At 39.2% G+C, this 26422-nt stretch overlaps 1 protein-coding gene across 7 annotated transcripts in view; it reads left to right on the top strand.

Moving 5' to 3' along the window:
• The window catches only part of scn8ab (sodium channel, voltage gated, type VIII, alpha subunit b), a 36826-nt gene extending 12842 nt beyond the window's left edge, over positions 1-23984 (top strand). For 2 of the 7 annotated variants that reach the window (XM_034531956.1, XM_034531957.1), the window contains exons 6-27: positions 1962-2183; positions 2399-2462; positions 3261-3402; positions 4540-4746; positions 4829-5110; positions 6291-6614; positions 8014-8146; positions 8623-8861; positions 10171-10344; positions 10729-11085; positions 11216-11377; positions 11528-11821; positions 13445-13562; positions 13737-13891; positions 14622-14795; positions 18048-18170; positions 20577-20861; positions 20949-21002; positions 21089-21226; positions 21724-21828; positions 21952-22222; positions 22819-23984. In XM_034531956.1, coding sequence (XP_034387847.1) covers positions 1962-2183; positions 2399-2462; positions 3261-3402; positions 4540-4746; positions 4829-5110; positions 6291-6614; positions 8014-8146; positions 8623-8861; positions 10171-10344; positions 10729-11085; positions 11216-11377; positions 11528-11821; positions 13445-13562; positions 13737-13891; positions 14622-14795; positions 18048-18170; positions 20577-20861; positions 20949-21002; positions 21089-21226; positions 21724-21828; positions 21952-22222; positions 22819-23984 — 5189 coding nt within the window. Of the gene's footprint in view, positions 1-1961; positions 2184-2398; positions 2463-3260; positions 3403-4539; positions 4747-4828; positions 5111-6290; positions 6648-8008; positions 8147-8622; positions 8862-10170; positions 10345-10728; positions 11086-11215; positions 11378-11527; positions 11822-13444; positions 13563-13736; positions 13892-14621; positions 14796-18047; positions 18171-20576; positions 20862-20948; positions 21003-21088; positions 21227-21723; positions 21829-21951; positions 22223-22818 lie in introns of all 7 variants that reach the window. The other 5 variants (XM_034531954.1, XM_034531955.1, XM_034531958.1 and 2 more) reach the window with 3 other exon arrangements.
• Positions 23985-26422: the final 2438 nt, after the last annotated feature.

The raw sequence follows: 26422 nt of genomic DNA, 5'->3' as shown, positions 1-26422 counted from the left end.
TTTCAATGTGGTTTCTGGGTGGAACCTCTCTCTGATGGTTCTATGTATAACCCTTTATTTGGGGTTCAAGGTAGAACCCTCTGAAATATAAAAGTTTCTGCTGGGAACCACAAAGGTGTTCCTATGAGGACAAGTTGAAGAACCCATTTTGGTTCTGGTTAACACCTTTATTTCTAAGAGTGTAGTGCTGTCGGTTCTTCGTCAGTGGAACAACTTTTATATAGAAATATTTTCTTACATGAAGTAGGTACTGAAAACATGTGAAATGAAAGTGTGTCTTTCTGATGGAAACATCCTATACAGCTGTAGTGTTTGTTGTGTTGTTATGTGTTTTATGGGAAAAAAAACTGAATGTGACATCTATATCTGTGGTTAAACTTGAATGCATCTTGAATAATTGTGAAATCAGTGTGCTGTTATTACATATTAGATAATCATGTCTTTGATTTTATTGAATGCAGAATCTATGCACAGCATTTACCCCACCTACTTTTTATAGTAGACTTTTGTTGTAAAATATGGTTCTTCTAAAATACATTGCTCAGAAATTTGTAGTTTGGATAGTGGTCTAGGCACACATGCTTTGTATTTTCTAAAGCCTCTGTAAACATGGCTTTAAATCCTAACTATTTCTCTATAAAATTAAATAATCATGACTTAATAAGTGAAAATCAAATGTAAGGCAATATATCATGCTACTTTTTTCTACTAAAACATGTTGACATGCTTTGATGTTCAAAAAACAAGAAAATGACTATATATATTCCAATGAGCGATATATTCTAATGAGCCTTCATGTGACATAGGAAAAAGAAAATTCATGAACTTTATTCATTACTTAATGAACTCTTATGCCACAAACGTTGCTTAAATTATATCACACTGCTTTAAGACTTTGCAACAGAAGACATTGAGTTACATGATATGGGATTATTCTCTTTATCTGAAATAAGTAGTACTCATGATAAGTAATGGTAGCCTGAAGCCTATTCAGATGAACAAGAAAAGGATCAAGTGAGAGAATTAGCACAGGAAGGAAGACGGGGTTTCTCCTCCCAAGAGATGTGGAGCTGCAGGACAACATGTTCTTCTGTCTTTGAGCTGCAGAGTTCTGTTTATTCCCTTATTGTAATACATGTGCAGTTACTGCAAAATAAAGAACTACTTACTTTTCACAGTTGAACAATACATGTATTAATATCAACATACTCCACACCAACTCACATCCACGTGGTTACCTCAACCATTTTACTTACTATTATTCTTTTTTTGTGCATATCAGCAAATATAACAATATCTGTAAGAACCCACTTTAAGTTTGAGTGAAACCCTGTTTGCCAATTATGAGGTGTTAAAATTACAGTCTTTGGATATGCTTAATTCATATATCAAGTACATTAATACCCACAACAACAACATGGCCAGCAACTATCTAATAATTTGATAATTTAATTCAAAGAGAAACATTGAGATTTATATATAGGCAAGAATGACAAGAAGGACATCAACACACTCTTATTTATTTATTATTTATTGTTAATGTATTATTTATTCTCTAAAGGAATGCACGTGACAAACTGAGACAATTCCTGGTGTGGGTTTAGGTGCTTGAGAAAAATTTGAATGCTTGCCAAGTTTAGATTTATATAATAATACAAGATTAGATATAAGTTACCTAACTTTACTTTTTCTGTGCTTGACTTGAGTCCGCTCTGAACTGCAGCTATAAAACCAGCTTATGCACTCCTGTAGCTGCCAACATTTTTTATTTTGTCTATCTGTGTGTTTGTGTGTGTCTGTATGCATTTGAATGTGGGTGCTGGTGTGTGTGTGGGTGTGTCTGTGAGTTTGTCTGTTTTCATGTTTGTGTGTACATGCATATTTGTGTGTGTGTGTGTGTGTGTGTGTGTGTGTGTGTGTGTGTGCGTGTGTGTGTGTGTTTATTGTATATTAATTGACAGGCCTGAAGACCATTGTGGGTGCTCTGATCCAGTCTGTGAAGAAGCTGTCGGATGTGATGATCCTGACCGTCTTCTGTCTCAGCGTCTTTGCTCTGATTGGACTGCAGCTCTTTATGGGGAACCTGCGGCAGAAGTGTGTAATCTGGCCAATCAACATAACTGAGCTGTACCCTGTTAATGGCAGCAAGCAATTTGACTGGGCTGAATACATCATGAATGACAGTGAGTGATTACATTGACACTTGATTAAACTAGTGCACATGATTCATTAATGGGACTAGACAGACCCAGATCCCGGTAATTCTTTTCTCCTTGTATTATTTTGAATTTTGAGAAAAATGCCTTTTTTTTACCTTGCTGATATGAATAAATAACACACATAGTGACTGCTCAAAGTAACACATATTTTTCCTGTATTTTGTTGTGTTTTTTTATAGATAATTTCTACATCATCCCTGGTCAGATTGATGCTCTACTATGTGGAAATAGTAGTGACTCAGGGTAAGTTATTCCATCACTCACTAAGTGCATGCCTCCAAATTTATACTTGAATGTTTTCAGCAAGTGTCTCCCATTTTTTCTGTTGTTCTTTCACACATCTTGTGATGTACTTGGACACATCAATGATGTAATCAGGCATTCGCGCCCCCTCAAGCATCTCATTTTGGCCTGATGAATACAAACTTTAGAGCACACAGAAACATTTTTAATAGCATTCAACCAATAAATTGGGTTTAAAGATACAAACAAAATTATTATGGGGGCCACTATTTAGGAACAAAATACTTTCACAATTTACAAAATAAATAATGTGAGTACATATACTCAAATACATATACAAAAAATAAAAAATAAATATAATATAAATTATCATTCTTATTTAGTTGTGAGGTAAAATGATCTTTGAACATGTAGAATCCCTAATAGTTTTTTTGTGTTAAATCTGAGCATGGTGGGCAGAGTGACGCTATCGAACATATAAGCATGCCTGCACAACAAAACAACAACAACAAAACACATGTGGGTTGGCTGTAGCTCATGGAGATCCCCGCTCTCCCCATAGTTTGCAGGTTGAAGTGTCCTTGAGCAAGAAACTGAACCCCCAGTTGCTTCACTGCAGCCCACTGCTCCCTAATAACCAAGGATGGGTCAAATGCAGAGAAGAATTTCCCTACTGTGGAATCAATAAAGTGTACATTATTATTATTTTTCAGGCCCGTTTTCATGGTGCTGTTGTTGATGATGCTTAAGAGGCACATTTCCTTCACTTGTTAAGATACAATTTTGTATTTCTTTCAGACGATGTCCGGAGGGCTTTACATGTATGAAAGCTGGAAGGAACCCCAACTATGGTTACACAAGCTTTGACAGCTTTGGATGGGCTTTCCTCACTCTATTTCGCCTCATGACCCAAGACTTCTGGGAAAATCTATACATGCTGGTAAAGGAGTGTTTTCTAAATTCTTCTCTCTTCTCCTTTGTCTCAAAATGGTGAACCCTTGAAAATTCAGACAGTCGAAATATGTAATATATCATGTAACCTTAAACCCTGAATATACACTGATTATTTGCTTTTTACTAATTATATTTTTAAATACATTCTGTCATGGTGGCAGGTTACCTTTTGCCTGCCATAGTCAGTATTGGTCCTATATTTGGCAGGTGGAAAGTGCTAACTTCATTCCCTGGATACATTTTGGGCCCCAGCTGTTTTAGATACCTAGATTAAATCATTTATAGTACCAAGATAAGTAAAAACACCAACTATAGTACTAACGACTTTGTACACTTCCTCACAAATATATATACTGTACATCATCATCATTCTGATAACTAGATGAATCAGCAACTATGCCTCTCAGCAGCTCTCATCCATTAGTTTGTTTGCCCTCTGGATAAAAGGGAAGGAGGGACAGTTGATCGGAAATACTGTGGCTTAGAGTGTGTGACTAGCAACTACACTTGTGTTTGTCTTTCATGGAGGAATAAAATCATTTAATCATTTACATTTGTAATGAAGCAATGAATAAAAGTTAATTTACTTTTAGTTGAATGACCTTTAGAATGGTCATGATCTCTGTCAAAGGTATTTTTTAAGAGATCATTAAACCAGTATTACTTCTTTGCCTTCTTTAGTCCTCTCACCTTTTGTTGCTCATGTACAAAATATAAAACATACGCTCAGATATCTGTAATGTTAAACTGCACTACCATGACATTGTATTAGCATTTATTTCCTCCTCCTCCAGACCTACACCTTTGCAGCCATAATAGATTAGGCCAGTCGTTGTTTTTTTGTGTGTGTGTTTGAAACTGGGAATACTAGCACTAAGGCTTTTTTGAGAAAGCCAGGATATATAGAAGCACTAGCAAGGTGGACTTAACACACATATACATACCATACCTTCGACAGAATAAGAAAGCCCTCCTGTAAAAAATGAATGTATATAAGACAACTGTTTTAGTAACATGCATTACATTTATATCTTAGCAGTAGGACAATATGTTTGTTTAAAAACATGATTTTGGGTTCTTCAATTACTCTCAATCTCAGGATCTGTTTGTGTTTGTCTTTCAGACTCTGCGAGCTGCAGGGAAGACCTACATGATCTTTTTTGTGCTGGTCATCTTTGTGGGATCCTTCTACCTGGTGAATCTCATCTTGGCTGTGGTGGCTATGGCTTATGAGGAGCAGAACCAGGCCACTATTGAGGAGGCAGAGCAGAAAGAGGCCGAATTCAAGGCCATGCTGGAGCAGCTCAAAAGGCAGCAAGAAGAAACACAGGTTGGTCTCTCCCTCTCTCACACTCATACACCTTCACTTGTATCATAGTTTAGGGTTATCATGTGTCTTTATTTTCTCTCAGGCTGCTGCCATGGCAACTTCTGCAGGCACAGTGTCGGAGGCTGCGTTAGAGGATGAAGGAGGAGGGCACTTGTCCCGCAGTTCCTCAGAGGTCTCCAAACTGAGCTCCAAGAGTGCCAAGGAGCGACGCAATCGCAAGAAGAAATGGCGTCAGAAAGAGCAGGAGAAAGAGAAGGGAGACAGCGAGAAGGTTGTCAAGTCTGAGTCAGACGATGGCAGCAAGAAAAGCACCATTCGTTTTCCGGGAAGCCGGCTGGGGAGGAAGACATCCATTATGAACCAGGTAAAGTTGGCAAAGAAAACAATTAAGTAAATGCTGTTTGACTTAGCATGAGCAGATACACCTACCAATGTTTTAAAACACATTATTCGAGGTGTTAAAGAAACAATTAGGTTTGGGTCTTTCAACCGTACCTTCCCCACATGACACAGCTGAAGTAGGTCAGGCCTAGAACGAAAGTTAGCTACGTCCTCCACATGGCTCTCCTCTCTTGAGCCACAGTCATCTTAAAGCTCTTTGGGCTGCTAAGCCCCTGCATCCAACTTCATAAGGCAGACCTTGCTCTCCAACCACCTTGCCTGCACTTTCTGACCAGTTCCTTGCACTTTGCAAGTTTCCTCTTAAAGGTCTTGTCCAAGCAATCTTCCCAAGGGACTGTCTGCTCCAGCAAGATGATTTGTTTGATCGGTCTGACCAGAAAACAATATCTGGTTTCAGAGTGATTCTGTTGGAACGTCAGCTGCCTCTCCAGGTCTGCAAACAACTTCCAGGCAGGGTCAATGTTAATGTTTTTTAATTTTTTGTTTTAAAAGTAAAAAAACCAATAGTTTTCATTGTAATGAATGCTTTCTGTAGAATCAAATAGGAAAAGCTTTTAAACAAAACCAAACAGCACTAAATTATTAGGATAGAACAAAACAACTGTCTTTAGTCCCGATCAAAACACCCTCATAGCCTGCATTGGGCTGAAATTGGGTTCTGTTATTTCATTTATGCTTAAACGAGGAGAAAATATGGTCAGTTTATTGGTTAAATTGTGTGATATTCCCATTAGCAATAGATTCTTGAGGAAAATTGCATTAATGACAGGAAAAGAATACATTTATGAAATATTTATCTGAACTGATTTTGTAGAATTTCATTTACAGTGTATTAATATGATGCAGTTCTAGTTTTAACAGTGATTGAGCATGGTTACGACAAAAGCTCTCCATTCTTCTTTTCATTGTTGCATCTCATCATCTCATTTCTGCTAGCCTTGGTACCTGTATGTAACACTAAAGCCAGTAATCTGTTTGGTGTGCCTTCATCCTTTTTCTCTCTCTGGTTTAATTCTAGTTATGTCTGTGCCCCACTTGCCCTCTTCACCTTGTCTGTTCTTTTTATTTACACATTGCCTAACTCCTGCTGTTTTTAATAACTCCTTAACTCTCCCCCTTTGCATCTGTTTCTCCCTCTTCAGTCACTACTCAGCATCCCAGGCTCTCCCTTCATGTCGCGCCACAACAGCCGCAGCAGCATCTTCAGCTTCAAAGGCCGTTCCAAGGACATGGGCTCAGAGAACGAGTTTGCAGACGATGAGCACAGTACAGTAGAGGAAAGCGAAGACCGTCGAGGCTCACTGTTCATCCCTTACCGCCGCAACAGCTACAGTGGCTACAGCCAAGGCTCATCACGCATCCACCCACTGGCACCCCACTCTGGAGGGAAGAGGAACAGCACAGTGGACTGCAATGGCGTGGTGTCTCTCATCGGCCCTGGGCCCGGGAGACGGCTTCTGCCTGAGGTGAAAATAGATAAGGCAGCCAGTGATGACAGTGTAAGGACGTCCATGGGACACCAATACAGTTTAGGCATGATGGTGGTGGCCCTGGTCTCTGCAGCTTCACAGCCTCTTCCCCTTGGCTCTAAGTAGATCCCCTTCCCTCCCCTGAATACTTAGATTCTGTCTTATTATTTCATCTTACACTGGCATTTACAATTCCACCCTGATCTAATGGTCTTTTTCCACTGCTTCTTTTTTAAACAGCTTTAGAAGGCACTAACCAACTAAAAAAATCTATCCACGAACTCTCTGCCTTACCAGCATCGTGATGATCATTTCATTGTTTAATATCTAACAATAATGGAATATGATATTTGTGGACATTCCCCTAACGATTCTATCATCAAGCTTACCCATATAAAGACATTGTCGTTTATAAAAATAAAATAAAACCTGCGGAACCTTTTACAGGTAAAAGAAAACTCACTCCCTACTTGTACTTCTTTGATTTGAGGGGCTTTCCACTTCCAGGCCCAGGCTTTCTTTTTTTTTATCTCAACTGTTAGCAACCCCTCTATATCTTTCTGTCTTTTTCTTTCACTCTCTTTCTGTCTCCCTCTCTTTCATTCAGCCTCCGCTCTTGAGCCACTGGATGGTGGAAGAACAAATCTGAAACTTTTTTCTATAACAATATTTCTCCTCATTCTAGCTAGCATGGCAGACCCCTCTTTTATTCTCAACCACTCTACCTGCTTTTACCTTTGTACCTTTCTTAAAATGTAGCATGGTGTTGCAGCAAATGATGTCTTGAATTCCCATCTGTTCTTGACATGCATGTCATTGCATGCAGTGTAATGGTCCTTATTTAAGGGTTGTAGCAATGTTATGCACAGTAAAATATAAAAGGTTCAGAAACTCTACCGTGAAATCTCAAATGATGGTCAGTACTTCAATAATGGTTGCTTACTAAAATAAAAAATATAAATGGAAAACATATCTCAAATACTTAGTTTCAATAAAATCTTTGTTCTCTTCTCGGTTGTTAAATAATGGCTATTATTTGAGAATTAACAGTATACATTTGAAGTGTGTTGATGTGTTGCAGGAAATGTTTAAATTCAACAAATTAGGAATTTTTGGGGAATAATCAATTCAGTTTATTTTGTTTAGCCCAGAATCACAAATTACAAATTTGCCTCGAAGGGCTTTACAATCTTTACACTTAATACATTATAGAACATATTTAATGATCTGATGTGAAAATCTGCATTCCTCATTTTAGGTTTTTCATCTTCTGAGCAGACCTATGGTATCATTCACCATTTAGATAGCTTAAGAGCATGAATTTTAATATGTGATGTTTGTGTGTATTCATGTGAATACTATCTCTGACTGACATTGTGTCTTTCTCTGAGTACAGACTACCGACGTGGAGATTAAGAAGAAGCACTCGGGCTCTCTCATGGTATCTGTGGATCAGCTCAACTCCTCTTTCAAAGGAAAGGACCGAGCCAATAGTCAGATGAGTGTAGTCACCAACACACTCTTAGAGGGTACAGAAAGTGCACGTTTGCTTTTGCCTTTTTTACCAACAAATTATCTGTATGATTGAGATTAATATATCCAATGAGCCTTACATTTACACCTGTAATATGTGTTCTTGTTATACATATGCATGTTGTTGTCATAAGATCTGGATATGGAAATTGCAAGTAGGAAGACAGTCTGATGTTAACTAACTGATGTCAGCTGTAGTTTGCAATTTGTCGGCAGATTCTGAAAAAAAAGTCTGATTTCACTGATTGTGATTTGATCACAGTTTAAGCCACCTGTAGTTGAGAGGTCTACTGTTTGCAGTAAAACCTCAACATGATAATTTCATCATGCAGACAAGGCATTCAGATACAGATGGTCTCACCAAAAAGTTTGTGGTAGACAATAAAATTGAAGGAAAAAAAACTTACGGGACTGACTCTGAACTGGTTTGTTTTTCTCACCAGTTTTGGTTTCTTTGTTCTCCTTCCTGCAGAGTTGGAGGAGTCTCAGAGGAACTGTCCTCCCTGTTGGTACAAGTTTGCCAACATCTTTCTCATCTGGGAGTGTTTTCCCATGTGGCTGAAGATCAAGCACATAGTCTACTTGATTGTCATGGACCCATTTGTTGACCTGGCCATCACCATCTGTATTGTCCTCAACACCCTCTTCATGGCCATGGAGCACTACCCCATGACTGATCAGTTTCAGGGGGTTCTGTCTGTTGGCAACCTGGTGAGAAACCACAGTCTTTATTTTTTCCTTTCTTGTATCGCTGGCATTTGCCTTTGTATTTAGGCCTGCATGAACCTCATCCCTCTCAGAAGTTACATAATCATAGCAGGAATCATAGCCCCACCCACCTGACCTAACCTCAAACCAATACATCAATGCATCATTTGGTATGTGCACTTAAGAATACACAAACGCACAGCGTATAAAGGATTCTGATGGGGTCTCATTAAAGATTTAGTTCCATTTTATGTAGCCAGCCAGCCTGCTCCCCAAACTCTCATCACACACACTCAGGTCACTCTTCTGCTTTCGTTGCATCCTGCTTACCTCAACTCTACTGACCTCTGTCTAACTCTCTCTCTCTCTTCATAAACACACACGCACGCACGCACACTCACAAAATATCAGTAATAAGGCTTGCCACTGATCTGTGCAGGACTGGTTTGGCAGTGTACACATATTAACCAGATGTACAGCAGTCATTTTGATTTGTTTGTGCCCTGCCCTTGCTGTCAGATATCACCGTAGCACAGCTGTTTGTGGGCAGCAGAATTGGCACAGTGTCAGTACAGGAAATGAGGTCATAGGGTTTGGCATGCTGTAAGGAGTGAAACAGGAACTGAAGTCAGAGGAATCTGTGTGATGGATCATGGTGCAGTATGAATCATTTGGTTTTCTCTGCAGCACTGATTGTGCACATGATAAGCTGTTGGGTGGACGATATATGCTAAAATACTACAGCTCCATACAAGTTCCGCTGTAACATGGTGCCACTATGCTATGACCTTGCCCTGTCAGTGGAGTCCGTAAATCCCAATAATTTTTTGTTAGCAGTACATGAAGTAAAATCCAATGTAAGAAAGACATTTTTGGATGTTTGCCATTAGTGCCATTATTGCATTATTGTTGGGACTTTTTACAGTAATATAAAAGATTTAAGAATTTATGTCAAATTCAAAATTTCAATTTTACAAAGTCAGTCCAACGAAACCAAACTGCATCATTCAATACTGCTACTGTTACTTTCTGTAAACCAGTGTATCTTCAATAATGACGTCATGCTGCACTAGCAGGTGTAACTAAAAAGTCAAACAAATAAAGCACTCATAAATCCTACTGAAATTAGAAATTCCAATGAACACTTAAGATTCATTGCTCACTGTGTACACGCCCTTATCATTCGGTTTCATCATGTAATACATCACAAAATGTCACGGAATCCCAAATTTATAGAGCGGTTGTGATGCATCCCATTTTTTTCAAGAATAAAAAGCATAAACTTAATATGCTATTCTGTGTGGGTTTACAGGTTTTCACAGGCATCTTTGCTGCTGAGATGTTTGCCAAGCTGGTTGCCATGGATCCGTATTACTACTTCCAGGAAAACTGGAACATCTTTGATGGCTTCATTGTGACTTTGAGCTTAGTTGAGCTGATGTTGGCTGATGTGGAAGGTCTGTCAGTGCTCAGGTCATTCCGATTGGTGAGTGGAAGAAAGTAGAGACAGGGATGTAAGCATTTATTTACTTCTTATGGCTAAAGATTGGTTATTAAAGTATGCATCTTTTAACTTTCACATTTCAACATAATGCAGGTTTATCTTTACATTCATCAAATTTCTCTCTTTAATGCTCCAAATCAAAAGAACTTCTAAAACTAGCTAACAATCATTGCATTGTGTACAACTGTAAAGCCTCTCAATGTCTATATATTGTGCTTGTGCCAGACCACATAGCATACATGTGCTGTACATTTGCTTAACATGGACTTTTAAAATTAAATTAAAAACACCAGTTTGTTCAAATCCAATCCTTTTCCGATCATTGTACAAATATGAATAACTGTGGAATAATCTTATGTTTTGTAGTTAAGAGTCTTCAAACTCGCCAAATCGTGGCCCACCCTCAACATGCTGATCAAGATCATTGGTAACTCAGTGGGAGCTCTGGGTAATCTGACCCTGGTGCTGGCCATCATCGTCTTCATCTTTGCCGTGGTGGGCATGCAGCTGTTTGGCAAAAGCTACAAGGACTGTGTGTGTAAGATCGCCCAGACCTGTGAACTGCCTCGCTGGCACATGCATGACTTCTTCCACTCCTTCCTGATCGTCTTCAGAGTGTTGTGTGGGGAATGGATTGAGACCATGTGGGACTGTATGGAGGTGGCTGGACAAACCATGTGCCTCACCGTCTTCATGATGGTCATGGTCATTGGAAACCTGGTGGTAAGCAAAGACAAAGATAACATAGTGTAGATGCTATTGGATGATAGTAGCCCGCTCTAGTTTCCCAGTTGTTAACCATCCATTTACTGTAAGTGCATGGGTTCGATCTTTTGTGGTGTTTGTTTCTAAGGTGCTGAACCTGTTCTTGGCTTTGCTGCTGAGCTCGTTCAGTGCAGACAACCTCGCTGCCACAGATGATGATGGTGAGCCCAACAACCTCCAGCTTGCGGTCGCCCGCATTAAGACAGGAATTGCCTGGTTCAAGGCTTTCATGGCAACAGTGCTCAAGAAGGTACCACTTAATCAAACTCATCGTTGGTTGTTTTATAACTTGAACTATATCTGATGTTTCATGAATGTTTGTTTTATTCAGAGTTCTATGACATTATTCTTATTTTCTAGTAACCTTTTTTTGTTTGTTCTATTTTCTTGCTCTGGCAAGCCTGACGAGGATGAACAGAAGCCTCTGGATGACATGTACGAGAAGAAGCTTAACTGCATTGCAAACCACACAGTAGACATCAACCGTGAGCTGGACTATGCTAAAAATGGCAATGGCACCACCAGTGGCATTGGGAGCAGTGTGGGAAAGTATATGATTGATGAAGACTACATGTCCTTCATTCACAACCCCAACCTGACTGTCTGTGTTCCTATCGCTGTTGGTGAGTCGGACTTTGAAAACCTTAACACGGAAGACTTCAGCAGTGAATCGGATGTGGAGAACAGTAAAGATGTAAGTAGGAAGGACTGGTAAGAGTATGACAATGGACATTGCTTGGTCATTGCTTAAGAGTTTAATGATTGTTTGAGCAAATTATTGCTTGAAGGAGGGAGAGAGCTATTCCTTGTATTTCACAAGTTATTTACCAGTTTAGACATGTAGTTTCTAAATTTGGATCTTAACATTGTCTAAATAAATACCACAATATAGTTATGTTTACCAAAAAGGTGACTTAATCATGTAATATACAGTGTACAGTGATGTAGTCAGATGAAAACGTCTGTGTTTAGGCATCTTTTGATGCCACCATTAAGCAGAACTGGTCTGAGCTGCCACTCTGAAGTCATTTAGTTTACTTGACATTTCAGAACATCCATTTAGACATAAGAGCTGTAACACTGAGCCTGAGTGCTGACCCTACTGACAGAGAGAGACAAAGTCCTGACGAGACGACAGACAGTGAAACATACTGTCTACTGTATAATATGAAGGGTTAGCCAGACCCAAAGCGTGTACAGAAGTCTGCTGCGTGGGTCACCTTGACCTGGTTTGTAGTAGGAAGAAAAGAGATAATGTAGCAGCATCACTGCTGTACCTGCTTCAGGTCCATATTACACAGGGCTCACCTCAACCAACCACACAACACTCCTCCCTGCACCACAGACAGCCACACAGCACACTGCAGGGAGTAGACACAGACAGCGCTGCTAACAGCCAATCAGAAAAGCAGGGATCCATCTGGCTGTTTGGTAGAGAGAAACAGAAGAGAGAAGGAGCAGAAGAGAGTGTGAATGGAGTCCTTTGCTGACTACTTAAAATTATAAAGTGCAGTATCATTCTCTAGGGAAATGAATTGGCTGCATGTGTTTGTGTTTACTGTATTGCAATAAGTATGATGTCATGCTGGTGTTTTACTAGTTTGCCCTGCCTCACCTTGACCTGTCGTCAAGATAAGGTATGCCATGATTTATTGGTACAGGTGAATTTCATCAAGCCATTGTTGTTTTTGTTTTTATGAGAATTTCATGTTCTTTCTTACAATACAACTCTGTAATTCATATTCAGAGCAATCTTTATTTGAATACATTAAGAAAGCACTAATATGCATTGCAAAGATCTGCTTGGTATAAATTGCACACACTATTTGTATTTTTCACACAGATTTATTAGTTTTGTACTGAACTGACTCTGTTGTTTGACTCATACACACATTGAACAATGTTTAATCCTTTCATCACAAATAAATGAATCCTTCATCCCTGAAGAATCTATATTTATGCATGTATAACTATGACCATCATTACCAGCGCAATCAATCACTGGTCATGTTTAATTACTTCCTTCTGAATCTGTTAATAACTCTGCAGAATAGGCGGTGGCAGAGGGAGACCTAGCTACACTACATGGCTACAACATGTATACCTCTAGCAATAAATCATGACATGCGTATAAATACCCATAGGGGCATTAATGTAATGGCTGTACGGGCACTGGGCCGTGTCCAGATGCGTGCAGCATCTCACTGCTGAGATCCTTTCTGCATCTCACTGCTGAGATCCTTTCTGTTGCAGCCAGTAATATTCAGAGAGAAAATCATAGGTTTAATTGATCTCTTTGGTCCTCTATTTGTCCTAGCTTGATGACACCAGTTCGTCTGAGGGCAGCACAATAGACATCAAGCCTGATGTGGAGGAGGTTGCAGTGGTGGAGGTAGTGGAGGAGTATGTTGACCCAGCAGCCTGCTGGACAGATGGTAGGTGGGGTTTATTATCTGAGTTTTTGGTTAAAAAAAAACAGACAAGGATACTTATTAAAATTGTACACACTATATTGATGCCATTGTGACACATTTTGTTTTGTGTCCTTGGTAGTATAATGCATCTGTCTCCTGTTTATATCAACTGTTGTGTTTTTATCTGTCCTACAGAGTGTGTGGCCAAATACCAGTGCTGTGATGTTCCCATCACTCATGGCTGGGGCAAACACTGGTGGTTCTTGAGGAAGACCTGCTACCTGATTGTAGAACACAACTGGTTTGAAACACTCATCATCTTCATGATCCTGCTCAGCAGTGGAGCCCTGGTAGGAGCACACATGCACACAGGTGTTTCTATTTTTGTATACACTCATACACATAATAATTTCACTACTAGAGCTTCTAATTATTATTATTATGAAGCACATATCGAAACAAAGTTTCTCAGTACTTTACAAAAGTATGATACATTTAGGAGATAACGAATCCAAACCAAATCAACAGAATAAATGAAACAAGATCGTGGCCTTAATTTATAGAAAGTGAACCTCATATGGATGTGCGCAAGAAAGATTATCTCCTGCTTTTCTTCTGCTGCAACTGCTCTTGATATGATTGTTGCTAATGGACAGCTTTGTGCTGTAATGCACCAACCTTTCAACCAGCAGAATCTAGCTTAGGTTTGCAGCTTTCTGTAGGGGGAAGGCCTGTGCCCAAATCAAAACACTTATGTGGTGAAGAATGGATACAGGCAACGGAGAATGGAAGAGCTGTGGGAATGATCAGTCTAGTTTGACTTAATGAAAATTTATTTTTTAACTAGTTTTCTATCAACTCTTTCTATAAAAAGGTAAACAAAGTTTATAAGCTGCTTTTGATAAAGATGACATGCAATTCTTTATGTCATTTTGATCAGTTTAGTAGAAATGAAACATCAAACACAACACTGTAAGGTGTGGCTTACCACACAGTTTACTCATTCGCAACATCAACATGTGTAATATATCAATGCTGAAAAAGCTTTTGTCCATGTGATGACTCTGTGCTCCTCTTCAGGCTTTTGAAGATGTTTACATTGAGCAGAGGAAGACAATCAAGATAATTCTGGAGTATGCTGATCGAGTTTTCACCTATATCTTCATCCTGGAGATGTTGCTGAAATGGGTGGCCTACGGCTTTGTCAAGTACTTCACTAATGCCTGGTGTTGGTTAGACTTCTTCATTGTGGATGTAAGTATGGGTTGTCCTTGTCTGTCATTTGTGTGTGAAGAATCTCTCCCTTGAATGTTAAGGCCACATGAAATGGGGTCCTTGATTCCTTAAATTACAGCCAGATCGACCTTGGCAAGCTAAGCAAATTGTAGAAAATCATGGTACGGTACAGCTGCTGACATAAAGCTCACTTTAGACATAGGTTCTGTAAGGATTTGTGTAATTTGTAAAACTAAACTGTGACAACTACAGTAGCAGGAACTGAACTGCATTTGGATTGACAGCTTGATTGATCTTCCCACAAGCAGCTGATTGTGGGAGGTATTAGCTGTGCCTGTCAGCATTGCCATGTTCTGGCTGTGGCTTTAATGTGATGCATTTCCTGTTGAAACAGGAAGTTAAGGTGGGACATAGTTATAGCACAAGTTAAATGTAACAGTAAGCCATGGGGATGAAAGGCAGTTGGTGAGCACCAGGGCAGGATGTTATGCCCTGGTGCAATGAGGCCACCATGAAAGTCACACTTTTCCAGGAATTTAGGCATTTTTTATGGTGTATTTAAATGTTATGGTATCGCCATAGACTAAAGAAGACTAGGCACATGGAAAAATGGTCCAGAGACCTTTGAATATACAGCATAACCCACTTTTGTGTATGCAATTTTGTAGTGTAGTCTGAATTCTCAAGTGAAGATAATTGTGGCATACTATATAGTGTACTCAAATTATGCCACCATACAAAAAGTAAAGAGTAGTGAATAAGTGATAGTTGCTACCGTGCATCGTGCAATGTGTAAATAGTTTTTTGACATTTTCCTACAGTTTTGAAAACTGGTGAACAATTTCAAAAACAACCTCTGACTTTTTTTCTCATAATTCATATTCTTTCCTCATAACATTGAATTTAATCTGATAACTCATATTGTTTATTGTTGCACTAATCCTCTTACATGTATGATTTATGTTGTGCTAAGTCATGTATCTGTTGGTAAGTCGTCCATTATCCCGAGACCACCAATTTTCCATTTTTCTTGACTGTAGGGCGCCAGTCTGTCCGTGATTCAATATTAACATTCTTTGTCACATGATAAGGATGCACTAATGAATGTTATGCTTCCTGATGGTTTCCTGAACTTATCTTTTGGTCTGTACTAATACCCACACTTGCGGTATTTCGGAGTTGCCAAGTGCCTACTTGTGTGATGTGTTTCCTGTGACTCCCACAGTACCACAGTACCCGTTAAGACCACAAGCGAGGGAGTTTATCAGAGCTCACCAGGACATGCTTGATGAAAGAAGACATCATGTGGCTTTCACTAATACATAGCTCAATTAAGCTCAGATGTGGTTGTGTTTTTATGTCATTTCCACATGATGAACAAATTCAGATGACAGTAAAACAACTCACAGGAGCTGAGAGGAGTAATGCAATTAATACACATCTTAACAAAGTTATCTCTTAAAGCAAGTAGGTCTGCTATTCATAAAAGAGAAATTTTATTGTGAATGGTTTATATCTGATAACATTTTTACATTTCTCCAAACAAAAGGGATAATAGTCTATTTAATACTTATTTTTACAATGTAAATTATTCAACATTATTTTATCAGTCTCAATATGAAGAATATATTGGTCGTTCTAAGTGATGAGCAGTGATAAACCCTGGAGTTTCTACCATAAGTGTGCAGTATTTGGACATGAAAAATGTCCAGCATGTTACAAACTTCTACTTCTTCGTGTCTGCTGATTGTTGCCTGTCCTAAAACATTCTTAAAGGGACTTTATTCCTAAAAACTGGACTGGTATTGCGCAGTAAACTATGATGAATTGTGGGGTGAACTGGCCCTAAGTGGAACTCAGAAAAGGGTGCATCAAGTCTGTGTTTTCACACATAGGACATACATGACCACTACCACTGAGGGGGCACTGAATACATTAATTTGTAAAATCCAGCAGTTAGTATGAGATTGTGTTGTTGACTTTGTGGCCCGGTGGTGGCAGCACAACAGGAAAGCTCATGACACCTCCAAAATGGAGAATGTTTATCCTTTTGGGAGTGTGAATGTGCTCAATAAATGTAATCACAACTGCCCGGTTGAGTTTTGTATTTGTTGAGAGCAAGTCTCAATTTTGGCTTACTAGAAGCAATAGAGCAGGGGTTCTTAAGGCCTAATGATTACCTTCACAACTATTTAAGAAAAAAAAAAAAAAAAAAAAACTGGGCTTGGTAAAACAATCACGCTTGGTTTAAAATAAAAGGGCATAAAGTAACCGTCAACCTGTGTGAGATGGCTTCTCTCTTCTGAAATAGAAATGCAGACAGGATCTTATCTTCCATTTATTGTAAGAAGCCTAATCAGGTTCTACAGGTTATGCGGTTGTATCCAGTTATGGTTGACACCCCTTCTTCATTCTCCAATAGAAAACCTCAAATATGCAGAAATCTCAATGTATTCTACAGTTAATTGGCCCGTGTGTTGTGCAGATATCTTATCCTGACTTTCCATCTCTACCCTAATATTGACCTGTCCTCTCTCTCACAGCAGGTGCCTATAACTGTGTCTCTCTTTAAGTTAAGAGAGACATTGTGCAGCTGTCGAGAGGGACTGAGGGGTCGGTGTTTGAGGGTCTAGGGTAAGGTTTGTGTGCTGTGTTGGGACTTGTACTTTCACAGGTTATCCTCTCTCTTCTAACCCTGAAAGTTGTCCTCAACCTTCTGCGTTTTCTCTCCCCCTCTCTAAGTAAGATGCTCTCTGCTGTGGAAACTGTACTGTTTTGTACTGTGTACTGTGTACTGTGTGTATATTATTGTGTCACATTGATTTAGTGTTTGTGAATACATCTCTCCTCTAATTTTTCCCTTTGTTTGACTCTTTATCTTCTCTCCCTCTCACTGTGTCAACCACAAGTTTCTTTCCAGGTGTGCTTACTGTGCTGTTAAGCTGGCTATCAAGCTAGACTGGCTTGCCAAACTAAACCAAACACAAACATAAGCAAGCAAACACATAACAAAAGAAAAAAAGGAAACTTGGGTCATGTACACTTTATTGACCTTTGTCTATTGTAGTAACCCCTGTTTAACAATATGTAGATACATATACTTACGCATATAGCAATAATATATGTACTTATATATATCTATATATAACCATTCAGCCATCTTTACAGTATATATAGGGCCCACCTTTCTCTCTATATCCCCTCTAACTATGTGGGTCCTCTTTTCCTTTCCCTTTGTCTCCCCCTCTCCTTCTGTCCCTATCTGTGTAGGTGTCTATAGTCAGCCTTATAGCTAATGCGTTGGGCTACTCCGATCTAGGCCCGATTAAATCACTCAGGACACTGAGGGCCTTGAGACCCCTCAGGGCCCTGTCACGTTTTGAAGGGATGAGGGTAAGACTTAAGATACCAGACAGCTGGTCCTTCTGCATGCCGGTTAAATAAAAGCATCAATGCATGCTTGAGATGGCACAACAGAATTAAAAAAAAATGTTGCTAAAGGGAAATTTTTGTAGGTAAAAGCTTTTATTAATTAGAAGCTTTTTGCATGGATACAGATCATCTCAGATGGTCACAATACATCTGACTTGATTTATCATATTTCATTTCATATTTTATTAATTTAGTACTATGGTATGGCAATTTGCAATGATTTATCCATTGAGAATATTAAACATTGAGAATAAAACACCTCAAAAATCTGTCCCATGCCGTATGAAACACGAGACCATAACAGGGATTATAACCTCTGAAGTGTTCAGTACCAGCTGAGAGAACAACTAGAGGTTGGTATGAACCATCCCACAAAACCAAATCGCTGGACATGGTTAATGAAGACTGATGTCATCCAATCTGAGCAAGCCTGTCAAAGTGTTTCTATGTTACAGAGCTCAGTTGTCATGTGATAGACAAACGCATTGATATATACATCTGTGCATATGGTCAATTAAACAGTGTGTGCTTGGTTATTTTATAGTTATACAGTCTGCACACATTTGATTAATCCTTGACAACTTGTTTCCACGTCAACTATTTGGATACCACCTCTACAGGATTTCTGTATTGAGCTTTGTCTGAGAAAGACATACTTTCTTTCTACAATGATAGTTAGGTTTCAATACTTTAATGGGTGATTGATTGGATCAGCCTCTGGTTGTTGCTGGGCAGAAAAAAGCAATGGTTTTAGTTCCCAAGTTCAGCACCTTCTGACTGTTGCTCTGCCTCAAGTGTCCTGTTATCTGATCTTATCACAGTTTGGCTTTGGCATTGTCATACTGGAAGATCAACAAACTTCTGTTTGCATACCCCCCCCAACCCCCTCCCCTCCCCATCCCTGCTCACCGCTCCTCAGTGAATGTCATTACCCTGATTTTCATTACATCATTTTGCAGTAGCTATATTGACTGATCATATTAATTCTTTGTCCTTATTGTTAGGCAAACCAACTACACAGTTTTGAAATTCCATGTTTACTTATACATATTAAGGTTTATTTGGCTTTTTATTACCATGGCACCATCCGTGTTTCGAAATGCACATTCATTTGGTGTCCTCCTTAAGCTTATAGCTTTATATCCTCATCATACACACACTGCTACCAGTGCAGCATAGTTTATAAAAGCATATGCACAGTCATGGTTTGGGGATACTGAGCAATATATGTTTTAAATGTACTTATCAGCAAGTTCATTATTAGTCATGTTAGCTTTGCAGAGCTAATTTAGAAAACATACACATTGTCATTGTCTGCAGTCAGTTGTTGACATGCTGGAACCTATATATATATATATATATATATATATATATATATATACACACATACATTATATATATAATGTGTGTATATATATATATATATATATATATATATTATTGTGTCACGGGCTGTCCCTAGGGTGGGGCAGTGCAAGAGAGCTGGAAAAACAGGCACAATCAGAAGGTTTAAAGGGGAAGGTTTATTGTACCCTGCCATAGGCAACTCAGGTGATTCATTTAAACAAAAATTTAAAAAATCCATCAATCAACATAAAGTGTCCTGGAGGAGAAAGTGGTTCCTTAAATAAAAAAACTTAACAAAGCAAAGTCCAGGTTACGGTGTCCTCCTCTTTGTAGTCACTGTTCTCCTTTGCTCCTCATGGATGTCCTTTCCCGTACTGCTTGTCCAGCTCCCTCTCTCCATGTGCGGTCCCCTCTGTCTTTTATGAAGCTTCCCAGCCCTGCCTCAATTAGGTGCCTTAAGCACCTGCAGCTGGGTGAGTGATGAAGCAGTCTGGGAGATGTAGTGTCGGCAACGGCGGCCATTTTGTGGTGTGGCCGCTGATCCTGAGTGGCAATGTAGCGCCCCTCCACTACCTGTCCCCTTGTGATGCCACAATATATATATAGAATATTTGAAGGTAAAGAATAATGCATTTTAGGGAGTTGCACAATACATTGTGATATAAAAATGGATATTTAATATAAAGGTGGAGATGAAAATGGATCACCATTTTTTGTTATAACTAAATGCTCGAACGATTAAGTAAGTGTCACATATGCACTCTTCATCTGCATTAGTACACTGGTAACTTAACTTACTCCAACTTGTTAACAATTTCACAATTGCATCAAACCATGACTATTTTATTGTGATGGGCTTCATCTTGTACCAAGAAATCAAATAACACACCTACAGCCTCTAATGGAGGGAAAGAATGTGCATTTCTATATGTGTGTCTGTTGATATTCTTATGTGTGAGCATCTCCTTGCAGTGTGATTGCCAAGTTACAGCGGCTCTGTTTTCTTGCTGTTCTCTTCAGGTTGTGGTGAACGCCTTGGTGGGTGCAATTCCCTCCATCATGAATGTGCTGCTAGTGTGTCTCATCTTCTGGCTCATCTTCAGCATCATGGGTGTCAATATGTTTGCTGGAAAGTATTACTTCTGTTACAATGAGACAGCAGGGGAGAACTTCCTCCCTGATGTCGTCAACAACAAAACAGAGTGTTTTGCACTCATTAATGCAAACGTTTCTGGAGTCAGATGGAAAAACGTCAAGATCAATTTTGACAATGTGGGTGCAGGATACCTGGCACTCCTGCAAGTGGTGAGAAACCTTTCGGTCACTTCACATGTGTTTCTCTCTGCTGAGTGTTTAACCTGTTTTCTCACACAATGTCGGCCCACTTGACAGGCAACATTTAAAGGCTGGATGGACATTATGTATGCAGCAATAGATTCTAGAAAGGTACGCTTTTTGCAGATTTAAAGTCAGACTTTCATATCAACATGTAGTTGTGCAGTTTTGTACAAATGTTCTCTTTTGCCACACAGGTGGAGGACCAGCCTATCTACGAGGACAACTTGTACATGTACATCTACTTTGTCATCTTCATCATCTTTGGCTCGTTCTTCACCTTAAACCTCTTCATTGGTGTCATCATTGACAACTTCAACCAGCAAAAGAAAAAGATAAGATTTATTTTCCTCACTTCATGAGAAGCTACTTTGTAGATTATTTATGAGGAATAGTTTAGGAAAATATGCTTATTCACTTTTTAGATGTCAAATGAGAAATCAATATCACTTTTAATTTCTTTCAATTAAATAGGAAGCTCTGCCAGGTAGCTTAGCATAAAGACTGGAAACAAGGGAACGACACAGCCTGGCTCACTATTAAACTGCTTCCAGTCTATGTTCTAAGCTGATCATTTACTGTTCGGAGAATAACTTTTATTTTTACAATCAACACTTGAAATGATGAATGGTCTATGAACAATAAAGTGAGTAAGCATATTTCCCCAAAATGTTAAATTATTACTTTAGGCTGAGAATCATAACATAATAAACAAATACAATAAGCATTTTGTTGTATCTCTCTTTACAAAATACCCATGCAAATTTTAACTGTATAGAATGAAAGGTCTAAATCCTTGCAAATTGTAACCAAATTGTTTTTGTCCCTTCACTTTGGAGGTCAGGACATCTTCATGACGGAAGAGCAGAAGAAATACTACAATGCCATGAAGAAACTGGGGTCAAAGAAGCCACAAAAACCAATACCCAGGCCTCAGGTAAATATTGTTTTGCATTCTTCATCTTTATTTGTAAACAGGTTTGCATTTGTACATTTCTAAAAGATGAAGATTCAAATTAATCCAAATATCTCTCCTTCTGTTTCCTCCTTTTCTCCTCAGAACAAATTCCAGGGCTTTATTTTTGACTTTGTGACGCAGCAGGTGTTCGACATCTCAATCATGATCCTCATCTGCCTCAACATGGTCACCATGATGGTGGAGACAGACGATCAGACTGATGACACAGAGGATGTGCTTTACTGGGTCAACTTCATCTTCATTGTGGTCTTCACTTGCGAGTTTGTATTGAAGCTCTTTGCACTGCGTCACTACTACTTCACCAACGGCTGGAACATCTTCGATGTGGTTGTGGTCATCCTTTCTATTGTGGGCAAGTATTTGAAAGTGTTATTTACGGCAAAAGAAGTGTGAGGCTGCTTAATTGTAATTACCTCACATCACGTCCATAATAATGGTACAGCACACACAGATGGCTTCAAGGGTCACTTCCCCAAAAATGAAAAAACTAAAAATGTCTTAACAATAAATAAAGTTATTTTTTTCCCAAATGAATGGAGTTTAAGGGAAATGTGTAAAGCTTTATATTCATTTTACACTTAATTATACTTAATAGACACACAATATTACTTGTGGATGTATTTTTTGTCAGTTTGTGGGCTCCATGAACAGCAATGTGTTTATCCAGAAACAATGTTCTCTATTACTCTGGATTATCTACAGACTTCACTGCGAACAGTTTTGATTGAAACCTCAAACAGAATAACTATCCCTTATACGAACAGTTCGTAGTTTGTTCTTTGGATCTCCTGTTTCACAATGTGCACACAACTATGAATGTGCTGTTCTTGCTTGTAGGTATAGTAGTGCAATGTGTATTAAGTAAAGCAGTGAGTGATTCAGTGATACAATCACGTATATTTTAACCAAATGTATGCTGTGTCTCTTTTTGCTCCCTTTCAACTCTAGGAATGTTTCTGGCTGACATTATTGAGAAGTACTTTGTGTCACCAACACTCTTCAGGGTGATTCGACTTGCTCGTATTGGCAGAATCCTGCGTCTCATCAAAGGAGCTAAAGGAATAAGAACTCTACTGTTTGCCCTGATGATGTCACTTCCTGCCTTGTTCAACATTGGCCTACTACTTTTCCTTGTTATGTTCATTTTCTCCATCTTTGGCATGTCCAACTTTGGCTATGTGAGACACGAGTCTGGAATTGATGACATGTACAACTTTGAGACCTTTGGCAACAGTATGATCATCCTGTTTATGATAACGACGTCAGCTGGCTGGGACGGCCTGCTACTGCCCATTCTTAACTACCCTCCAGATTGCGACCCCTTACTTGAGAATTCTGGCACACCTGCCACAGGAAACTGTGGAAACCCTTCTGTGGGAATCTTCTTCTTTGTTATGTACATCATCATTTCATTCCTTATTGTGGTCAATATGTACATCGCCATCATCCTGGAGAACTTCAGTGTAGCCACAGAGGAGAGTGCCGACCCGCTCAGTGAGGACGACTTTGAGACCTTTTATGAGATTTGGGAGAAGTTTGACCCTGATGCATCCCAGTTCATCACCTATTCCAAGCTTTCTGACTTTGCTGATGCACTTGAACACCCGCTCCGAATCCCCAACCCCAACACCATTGAACTGATCGCCATGGACATGCCTATGGTGAGTGGCGACCGCATCCACTGCCTGGACATCCTGTTTGCCTTTACTAAACGTGTACTGGGTGACAGTGGCGAGTTGGACATGTTGAGGCAACAAATGGAGGAGCGTTTTGTGGCCGCCAATCCCTCCAAGGTCTCTTATGAGCCAATCACCACCACTCTGAGGCGCAAGCAGGAGGATATGTCAGCCAGAATCATTCAAAGGGCCTACCGTTCTTACCTGGCAAGGCGGGGTTTTGTCTGCAAGCGCAAACCAGCCAATAACAAAGTGGAGAATGGCGGGAACAATCAGGAACAAGAAAAGAAGGAGGGCACTCCCTCAACTGCCTCCCTGCCCTCTTATGACAGTGTCACCAAACCTGACAAGGAGAAACAGGATGACAACAATGAGGGCAAGGAAGGGAGGAAAGAGAAAGGAAGAAACCAAAAAGACATCAAGGAATCTAAATGTTAAAGAGTTGGATAATAATCACAGTAATAACAACACAATTATTATAATGTAACTTCAAGCAAAGCGAGAGGAAACTCACCCACACAGATGTACAGATTATTTAATTTGCAAGTCAGAAAAAAATAATACTCAATAATTTTGTTTACAGACTTCATTCTTATATTGATGCAGAGGGAAGCAGCTTGGTATGTTACAGCTTGAAGATTCTTGAACTTCAATCAAACCAAACATAATCAGCATACTGTGTGACACTGTTGTATCTAGACTACTGATCTTAACAAAAGGGAATGAAAAACAGACAAAGAAATGTCTTTGTCTGCTGAAAGGCAGATTGCTCACTTTACCACTGGTCTACAGATAAGACAAGTAACTCTACATCAAGAGGTACAGTGAAAAAACACTAAAGGAATTCAGCGCCTGGACGCGAGTAATGGATTCCTTTGGAAGATAGTGTTGTGAAGGAAAAACAAGGATGCTGCTTGATGCTGAAGAATTGTCCGCTTAAAGCAGCCAATGAGTGCTCCTGTGTCATTTAGTACTGAAATGTTTTGAGGAGCAAAATGACACACTCACTCTATAAGAGCAAACAGAAGGATGACTGGTGAGTGAAAGACACAAATGACAGAGAGCGTTGGAAGTACTTTTCCGTTTTATTAAAGCTAGAAATTGTTCATTTGAGCAGCAAAAATGCAAACAGACAAAAAAGATAAATATTCAATATTTTGCCCATGTCACTTAACTCTTCTACTCATTTTATCTTTGTTATACCCACATCAAAATGCATTTTTTACATGGGCTTTCACACCAATTGGGTAAGGGTCTGTTTATTATGGGGTCAACTCGGGCCAAGGGCTTACATTTACTCCAAACAAATACATAAATAATTGTGCTTGTTCAATGCATAGAAATGACTTGCATGATGGCATGTTTTGATCAGAAATCTTGCATGAATTATCATAGTCCACAAGACACTAATACTCAGACCACAACAGTGGCTCGACTGTAAGATTGAGACATTGTCAAAATTTGAAAGCTCAGAGTTCAGAGTAATTTTGTTTAACAAAGATAAGTGATATTGGGGTTGATAATCTAAAATGGATCAGAATTTTTGTCTCATTACTCAACACATTTCAAATGTTTAAATTGTAGCCTCTATAGACAGAAGAATGGAATATGCTGATGAATAATGCCACCACAGTGGATCAGTAGGTGAAATCCAAACAATTTATTTGCTGCTCTGGAGATTGAGTGTGTAAGATGTGGAAACGGATGTCTCTGGGTTTCATGGGACTGAAATGTTTGTTAATTTGGACTGAAATGTTTTCAAGGGCGCAACACTTTGAAACTAAAATGCTTATATTTATAATTTGTATGCACCTATGTAATGTTTCATACCATCTGCCTTTAGTTTTGTGTGAGCGGGCATTTTGGAAGTTCTACTGTCAGTCATAAGTGGTTTGTGGGGATTTCACAGGTATGGCAAACTCCTTTCTATTTCTGATGTTTCTCTATCGGTGGTTAGACCTTTCTGGAAGGCCTGAGAAGAGTTCTGATTATTATATAATTTGATGTCATGTAGCTTATTTACATGTCTGTGTTGTTGTTTTTTTTCGTTCCCAGATGTAATTTCTGTGTTTTGTGGGTAATTAGTCTTACTTTAAACACTTTTATAAGCCACATCCAAGATAATGTTGAGGGAAATGGTCTTGAGCTGGAACATATTTGTTGTGTTAATAGTATCCTATTTCAATGAGAAACAGAAAATGATGAATGGGTGATGAGAACATTGTGTGTGGAGAAGCCAAAGAGATCTGCCTTGTTATCCCCTGTGGCCCTTTGTCCATGGCGTCGGATTGGGTGAAGTATGCCCTGCCCCTTCAGTTTTTTCACTGTCATTATTAGACAGAGAGACCCTAGAAATGTATGCAATGCTTGAAAAATTCATCCCTTTTTCTCAGGAGATATTATAGATGTACTATTATGAGCTCTGCAACAAAATGCAAGTGAATGTGATGGGAGTATTTATGAGATCATGTTTTACTCTTTTGTGTTTTATGCCATGTTGATGGACAATGATCTCGGCTGGCTGCCTTAACTCGGCAGCCGCGCGATCAGGGGCAAAGTTTGGCGCTTCCTGCTTATGACGCTTAGAATTATAGGGCTAGAAGGAACATTTCCCTCGCTTGTAAGGGTAGCGTTTATATTGTTAGCAGATTACATTTGTGGATAAGTCATTATGGACTCTAGTCTCAATTAATTTCGATAAACAAAATTATAATGTACACCCCCGATAGCAATCACAGATATAGGAAACACTGTGAGGAGATGTCATGAGAGTGAATTGGGATATGTTGGTTTGAGCAGCACACTTAATTATTTCCGAAGCAGAAGTGGCATGCTCAGAGGATAGGCCCTAGATTTCAGTATTGGACAACAAGTGC

This window comes from Cyclopterus lumpus, chromosome 5 (genome assembly GCF_009769545.1).
Source record: "Cyclopterus lumpus isolate fCycLum1 chromosome 5, fCycLum1.pri, whole genome shotgun sequence".
Classification (NCBI taxonomy): domain Eukaryota; kingdom Metazoa; phylum Chordata; class Actinopteri; order Perciformes; family Cyclopteridae; genus Cyclopterus; species Cyclopterus lumpus.
This window is presented reverse-complemented; position numbering and strand designations above follow the sequence as displayed.